At 40.7% G+C, this 8,301-nt stretch overlaps 1 protein-coding gene across 1 annotated transcript; it reads left to right on the plus strand.

The window, feature by feature from the left end:
- The first annotated feature begins 8 nt into the window (after window positions 1–8).
- On the plus strand, window positions 9–7,856 carry sh3bgrl2 (SH3 domain binding glutamate-rich protein like 2). The gene is given in 5 exon segments (XM_018694445.2): window positions 9–291; window positions 3,908–3,968; window positions 3,971–4,092; window positions 4,721–4,801; window positions 5,526–7,856. Coding segments are annotated over 5 exon segments (324 nt in total). The 5' UTR covers window positions 9–246; the 3' UTR covers window positions 5,541–7,856.
- Window positions 7,857–8,301: the final 445 nt, after the last annotated feature.

Consider the following 8,301-nt stretch of genomic DNA (forward strand, 5'->3'; position numbering starts at 1 on the left):
GTCTAGCATCTGTGCAGAGAGGAGGAGGAGGAGGAGGAGAGCGGCTGAGCGCCACAGTCAGCAGAAGCGCACGTTGTTTTATATTGTCATGGCTCAGTTTAAATACTGGCGACGCGTGTCTTCTCTCAGCTGAAGCTACAGCCCTGTGGTCCAAACTCTTCAGTCGTTGTTTCTGGGGGAATAATCGGGACTCGCCGCCATCTGACAGTTTTGTTGTCGACTGTGTGACATTTATTTAGGATTAAAATGGTCATCAAGGTTTACATCGCCTCCTCAACCGGCTCTGTCGCGGTGAGTGTTTATTGCCATTAGTCAAATGTGGTTCCGGGCTTGCTGACAGGTGCACACAGAGAGAGCAGGCATTTAAAAGACCACGTTTAAATCTTAATGCTTACTGAACAGCTGAATATGTAGCCTACTTTCTAATAGGTCGATTCCTTCATTTTGTGTGGTCAGAGGAAACGTGTGCCAGGTCACCCTGTTGAATTTGCATTTCTCAGAATTGTATTTAATATTCCTGTTGATGGTTGATGATGTTACAGCCCTGGTTGCAAGCCCAGCCTTTTAAAATGGAGAAGAAGAAGGAAAAAAAAAGGCAGATTCTTGTTAAACTTCTCCTTCCTGTAGGAAAATAACAAAGTATGTGTTTGGTGTGCAGACAAGCCATGAGTGGTCAATTTGCATTCCCTCAGGCTGTATATTTACCTACAGTATACTATTAACCATGGCTTCTTAAATTACAATAGAATCGAGGATCAACATAGTTCAAACAAAAATGAACATTGTAACACTAATTAACAGTACACAGATATTCAAACAGACTGTAAGTGTAAGGTTATTCCAAAAAGTAGTTATAATTTTATAGTCTCAAGCTGTGGAGACACTGAACTAGTCTTAAGCATTTAATTTTACATTAAAACTATCATCAGGAGCAGGTAGAAGTGTAAACCTCAGAAACAGTGTTTCTTCTCTTTTTTTTTCAGTAGCTTTATTCTTACATGTATGAATTAACAGCGGATCTCCTCTACAACCTCTGCACCACTGAATCTTTTAGAGATTTTCCTTTCAACTTGTTCAACCCCTGAGTGATTCTAGGGAGGGTTTCCCAGCCCGGCTCACTCTCGATACATAAGACTGATTTGTGTTTGTGTACTTGATTGGAGGGGCTGTATACTGTGGGCCTTTTGCAGTGCTAAAATGATACATTGTCAAGTCAATCAACAGAAAGTTGCCACTATTTTCAAAGTCCTTAAACATTCTGTGATTTCAGATTCTCAGATATTGAGATTAGTGATAGTTAGCTGCTGGTACAGTGTGACAGTCCCTCTTGACAAACAGCAGGCACATGCCATAGAGGAGAGTCCAGCTGATACTGAGTTTGAGCAGAAAATCATCAAACAACACTCTTGCTTGGATGCTTAAAGTCTTAGGTAATGGGGCAAATGAGTAATATATTTATTTTATCATGGTCTTTCTTGGTGGAGGAGGGCAGTGCAATCTTTGAGCGTTTACAAAGGAGTTATTTTTAACCCTATGACACATACATTCAAAACACAGAGATTTGCTTTCTCTTACACACACCAAGTACAGTCCTACACGCTCCAACGGGTCCATCATTTGGGTCAGTTACGCGAGTGTTGAGCTCATGTGAATGTAATTCACTCTGAATACATATGAAATTGAGATACAAGCGGCTGAATAAAGAGGAGAGGTGAGGCCTGCATCCCTCGGCTGATTTAAAGTGAAACGGACGTGTGTGTAGGAAAAGAAAAGTGTACTTGTACTTGTGTGAGGTGGAGATGGAGGGAAGACGGTGTCAGAGAAAATGAAGCCAGGAGTTAGAACCCAGAGAACACACGCAGGTGCAACATGTGCGGGAATACATGAGCAGAGAGCTCAAGGGAAAAGTAATGATCAGCGTCCGCATAAAAAATGAACAGTTCACAGCTTTACAACGGCAGATTAGTGGGGCGGAAATCATCAGCACAGAATGAATGAAGTGAGAATGAGGTTACCCCTCCTCCTCAGTAGTTGTATGTTGGGTTCAGTCTCATCAAATTCTATATTTTGAAAGTCCTTTTTTCAAAAATGGTCAAAACTGCGTATCTTCACATAAATGTATCTAATACCTGGTGAAATTTCAAACCCATTGCTATCCACTGTTGTTCAAGGAAGGAGTCACTCATTAGTTTTTGATTATTTTTCCTTTCTCCCTGTCTCTCTCTGCCCATGACCACAGGATTAGTGGTTTCTCTCTTAACCTTGAGCTAATCCCTGCATTTCAGAAAATGCTCCAAAACAATGCAGGCACACTCATATACTGTCAATTGAGTGTGTGCACTGTATGTCTTTAATCCTACATACACACACATACACACACATACACACACAAATCTGAACTCATCCATCCCTTTACACACACACACACACCACACACACACCACACAGTGGGGGCACCTCTTTCATTATTTAGGCCCATGCTGCCTGCCTTTCAGCTCAGAGGAAAACCCAGTCGTTTACACTGTTGTCCACCATTTCTGTGACCTACAGTGTAGACTCAGACAAGGAACTAACAGTGGTTCTGAATGGAGTTTGAACCTTTGAACAGAACAAACAGGGCATTTTTTTTATCTTTAAAGACATTCACTTATTCTTGTGATTCATTTACTTTCTTGTGGGCTTGAAGATAAAGCTGTTTTATGGGCCACACACACACACACACACACACACACACACACACACACAGACAGAATCACTGTCAAGAGAGAGACAACAGATTATTTGCAGACTCGTCTGGGTGTGTGTGTGTGTCTATAAGCCTGTCCAGTACAATCTCTTACTGTCTTTAAGGTAAAACAATAGCTCCATTGTGGCACTCAGCATCCCTGAAAATAATAGGCATGTGTACACACAAAAGCACACAGGGGAAGACATCATTCAATTTCAGCTCTTTATTTTTCATTTTTCATCTCTTCCATCAAAGAAAGAATTCCTAGAACTGTTTTCATGGCACTGGATAATAAATGATAATAAGTAGCCACAAAATATAAGCCCCGGTTTATATTTGTTCAGACTCTGTAATCAGGTTTTTGTGATGCTAATGAATGTTCAAGCATAGATATTGGAAGAATCTGAGTCACCATGGAAGGACTGCATTAGTTTTCACAATGGATGATAAACTAGAGATGAAATAGAATGGATGAATATGCAAAATAGATGTTGTTGTGAAAACATCCTGCTGTTACAGGCTGTATCTCTGTGTGTTCACCGTGGGAGTTTTCCTCTTTCTAAAATTATCCTGTTTTTTTTGTTTGGTTTTTTTCCACAGAATTCATAAACACTGTCATGCAGTTTCACTCACACACAAACTGAGTCATGTTTTCCCAGAGCACATAGGACAGTACTCCACAGGGAGCTATTGGAGTCATCCAATAGACCACAGCTGGGAAAGCTGATTTGATAGCATACCCTTTAGGATGGGGTTCCCTCTTATCGTCAATACAGCCCCGTTCTCCCAGACTAATAAGAACAGAATAATAAACATAGAGTTGAAAAGTAATATTACACAGCATTATTACTCTCTAGCTTCCCAGCAGAGTTGCCGTGTAGTCAGTGCATATAGTATACTCCATGTGTGTGTGTGTTTGAGTGAGAAACCCCACTCTGGTTCGATGGGTGTCAGCTTACTGTTTGTCATTACAGGAGTGTATTAAATACCCAACCACTTGGCCACGAGCAGGCAGGGCATGCCACACACACACACACACACACACACACACACACACACATACATTGTTGTATTCTTATCATTTCTGTTAATTCCCTCAAATTTACATCTACCCTTCTTCACCATCTCTCTATCTCTTCCAACCAACCAACTTCTTTCAATCCTTCTCAACCACCGCAGGTAAAAAAGCATCAGCAGGCTGTGGTGGGTTTCCTGGAGGCCAATCGGATCAGCTTCCAGGAATAGACATCACCATGCTGGAGGAGCAGAGGCTCTGGATGTACCGCAACATACCCCGAGACAAACGGCCGGAAAAAGGCAATCCGCTGCCTCCACAGATCTTCAACGAGGATCACTACTGTGGGGTATGATGGACATCTGTTTATATTTATAATGAGCAGGTAGCTGAGAGTTTTTATAGTTTTTGCACTGTTGTTTTGAACATTATTTTGCCCATCGCAACCTTCTACACTGTATTAGATCCACCAGCTATAAACATCACATCCCCCCATGCTTATGCACATAAAATGGAAACAATTCAAGGACACACTGACCAACAGATTATCTACAGAGGGTACCTTTAATGTTAAGATGGTGCATGAGCTTTTATATGAATGTAGATGATGGTTAAGCTTAGAATAGTTATGCCAGGATATAGTTAATCTCAATACAAGTTAGTGCAAGGTTGGGCTAACTATGCAGTTCGATCAGTTAGAGCTTGCCAGTTTATGTCCTCCACTGAGATTGCACGCTGCCCTGTAATCCTGTCGTAATCCAGTGTCACGGACGGGGCAGATTATCTGCTCTGCCCTGCCGTCCCTCTCACTTGCCGAGGTAATCCAACATTACCCTGCAATGTCATGGTCACTGAACTATAGTAAAAGCAGCAGTGGAAGGACTGCTTTGGCAGGGATGTTTGCAACCATCTTTCAAACTTGTAGAGATTATGTAACACAGAGCATCCTCATTTATTTTGTCCTCCTCTCCCCTCAGGACTATGAAGACTTCTTCCAGTCAAAGGAGAACAACACTGTGTTTGCATTCCTTGGGCTCAGTTCCCAGCCTTCAGTTAAAGTGAGTGAACGTACATAAACAGAAACAGACTGTGTCTCCGTCTTGTAAGCCACACAGCCACTCAACTTCCTCAAACTGTAAACACTGCACTATCTCACCACAGTGCTGGATCAGCAGCTCTAGTTTCTGCAAGCTGCCTCTCAAACGTATGATTTCTGACTTATTGGCATTTCATGCATATCAGCTTTTTTTGGGGGGGGTGAGAGGGGAAAAGGGAAGGCAGTACATCCAGATTTATCTGCTGTGCCTCCCAAAGATCCTCTTAGAATTTAGATAATCACAGTTCCTACATCTACCAGACTTAATCTTAGTGCTAAGATGGTCCTGAAAACAAATATATCTACAGCGGTGCTTTTGGAAGAATACAAAATTACAGGGGCCATTCTGTGATGCAATTGTCCAAAGACACACCAAAGGGGCTGATTTCCATTCATCACTAAGGAGCATTTATTTGATTTTCCTCCAGTCACATCCCTTTCCTCTCTCTCCTCTAGAGGTTCATTGGATAACTCAGTTAGAAGAGATTTGATTATGTATAAAATGGCAGGATATTGCAGATACATTCAGTCTGGAAATGTACCTGACTTAGAAGTTTAGCAGGGATATTTTGTTATATAGTATATAATGATTGGTCTGAAAAATCTAAGAGTAACTTAGAATTGCAGATACAGTAAATGAATAGATAATTGGACTAACTGTTTTCTTTTTGTCCCAATCTTTCCAGGATTCTGAGTCATAGATCGAACTGTTGGTGTGCAATGCCCAGGGAACCTCAATATATGAGGACACAAACTGTATCACTTTCTGTGTTGCATCACATCCTTTACCGCGATCCCCTCTGCTATGACGCCAGCATTTTGCCAAACTTCAGCCCGCACTGATTTCAACCTGTATGACTTCTGACTTTAAAAACTCTCCAAACAACATTCCACCATCACTTAAGTCTCCAAAAAGTGTCTGACTCTCAAGAGGCCACAGGAATTTAATCATGGAAGAAGGGGATTCACCTCATGATGCATGCATTTGTAGTTTTCTTCTCATGTTTAACACACTGTGACAGCAAACACCGTTGCAGTAGCATAAATTCTGTGCAAACTAGAAGACAATGTAGCAGGTTTTTGCACCAGTAGACTGGTTTCTTTAGGTCAGTCTACAGTGCAGTGGAGAGGGAGGAAGTGATCAGGTGCAGCAGTGCAGCACAAGTCACCTGAATACACACCTGTACTGTGTGTGCGCATGCCTTAGTATGTGTGTATCTGTCTCAATCAGCAGCTGTTAATGAAGGCTGCGTTAAGTGAGGGGGAGCTGAGAGGCAGCGCTTAATGCAACCTGAAACAACCTGAGGACTAGCCATTATGTCTGGATGGGTGAGAGTGTGTGTGTGTGTGTGTGTGTGTGTGTGTGTGTGTGTGTGTGTGTGTCTGTGTGTGTGTGTATGTGTGTGTGTGTGTGAGTGAGTGCGTGCAATTTCGTGTATACATGTGTGGGAGTGAGGATGTTTTCCCAGAGGTGGCAGTGACGCAGCATCTTAACACAAAGGAGATGAGACCAAATGTTTATCCTAAAACATTCACAATTGTACATATTATTATTGCCAGCAATCATGTTTAGTTTGTAGTCACTGCCATCAAATAAAAACAAACCTTGTTCTTGTATCATTCCACTGCCAGTTAGATTAAAGTACAAGGTTAGCATTAATAGCTGTGTTTTTTTATTGTCTGCAATTCCCATAAAATGACCAAAACCAACACTGTTATCTTTATATGTTGTAACTTCTCTGCTATGTCTGTGGCACTTCCCAAGTCAATTTGTTCAAATGGAAGATATAATTCTTTAAAAACAGGTTTCAAACATATAGCTTAACTTTTAAAAAAGGCTCAGTCAGTTCCTAAAACTGGTCACTGTAGTTTTTAGTTTAGTTTTGTAGGGACTATTTTAAGCTGCGGATAAATGCACATTTGGTGCTTTAGTACTTTACAGATGAATGGCACATGTTGATTGATTCAAAATGAGCTACAGTGCCCAGGTTTATTTACAATAAGGGTAGGTTGCTTTTCCTGAAGGGTCGCAGAGAGCTGGGTACACCCTGGACATATCACCAGACTATCGCAGGAGCCCTGTGCAACAGTGTGGCTCAAATATACGTTTTTAATAGTTTTTGGACAATTGATCTCTATGGCACAGATGAATAAGCTATACCAGGCTTTGGCAACACAGACAGGACTTGATAGGTCTTTTTCATGGGATTTGTTGGCAACATTAAAAATATAGATTATTACCCGCTTCATCCTCTAATCAAGACAGCTGTAGGCTAAGCATGGTTACAGTCAGGGTCATGTAGACTACAGGAAAACACTTTACAGATTACTTTTAAGTCTTACGTGACAGAGGATCTAAGAGATACGGATCTACAAAATTATTGCTTTGAAGTTTTCAAGTGGCAATGCTCCTAACCTCAGTGTTCCCTGTTGTGCTTCCACTTCTCTCTCTATATTTCCAAATGTCTCTATATTTCCAAATGTCTGAGTAAACAGTGGCTTAACGTAGATTGATGCATCATGGCAAACTCCTGGTCCTGTCCTCTCTGTATTCTGTGTCTCTCCTTAAAACTGACACTAAGCATTTTCTTTTTATGTCTCTGTCTCCTATTAAATTATCATGGTTGGGTGGTTAACTGAGTCCTTTATATTTACACATGAGGGGCACACACAAACAGATCACCATCAGCAGCCATTTGTGTTGAATATTGTGCCATGCAATGAAAGGATATGTCATTTCTTTTCATTTTAAATCAAACGCAGGATATCATGTTATCACCACTGACACTGACAACATTCCTATATCACTGACTTGTATCATAGTGATCTAGTGATTTTTGTGAATGGATACTAACAAGATTGTTGGACACCTCTCTGTGATTCTGTTGTAGTTAATTGCATTTTTTTTTTTTTTTTTGGTGTAACAGGCTCATGAGAATTGTAATCAGTAACACATTTCTGTACGGGTTATTTTGCACAACAAAGCTTGCAATAAAGATTGCAATATTTTAAGTTTATTTAACTCAGTATTTTCTATGTGCATGTTATTATTCAAGTAATACTCTTCCACAAGTGATACTACTTGCCTATTTAAGATCAGTCAGTATAAACAGCTGTGGTGATGCAGTGCAGTGTAATTACAGTTGACAAAAAAATGCTTCTACTGTAGTAAAGGAAAAGTTTGATCTATCCTTTACATGTGCCTTATAACTTGTGAGATAATTATCCTGTTTGTGACATGATCATCCTGCTTGTTGGGTCACTCATAGTGCCCACTTGCCCCAAGGTAAGTTGTAATGTCATTTCCCATCAGACAATGATGCAAATCTATGTGTTTGTAATCATTTACCCAGACATCAATATGTGCTTAACCTACTGTCCTCTCCTTAATGAATACTGATAGGAGATTGAGAAGACTGAGACTGTGTCTATTACTCTTTTCAGTTTTAGAACCTCTATTGT

Source organism: Lates calcarifer, linkage group LG7_1 (genome assembly GCF_001640805.2).
Source record: "Lates calcarifer isolate ASB-BC8 linkage group LG7_1, TLL_Latcal_v3, whole genome shotgun sequence".
Taxonomy (NCBI): domain Eukaryota; kingdom Metazoa; phylum Chordata; class Actinopteri; family Centropomidae; genus Lates; species Lates calcarifer.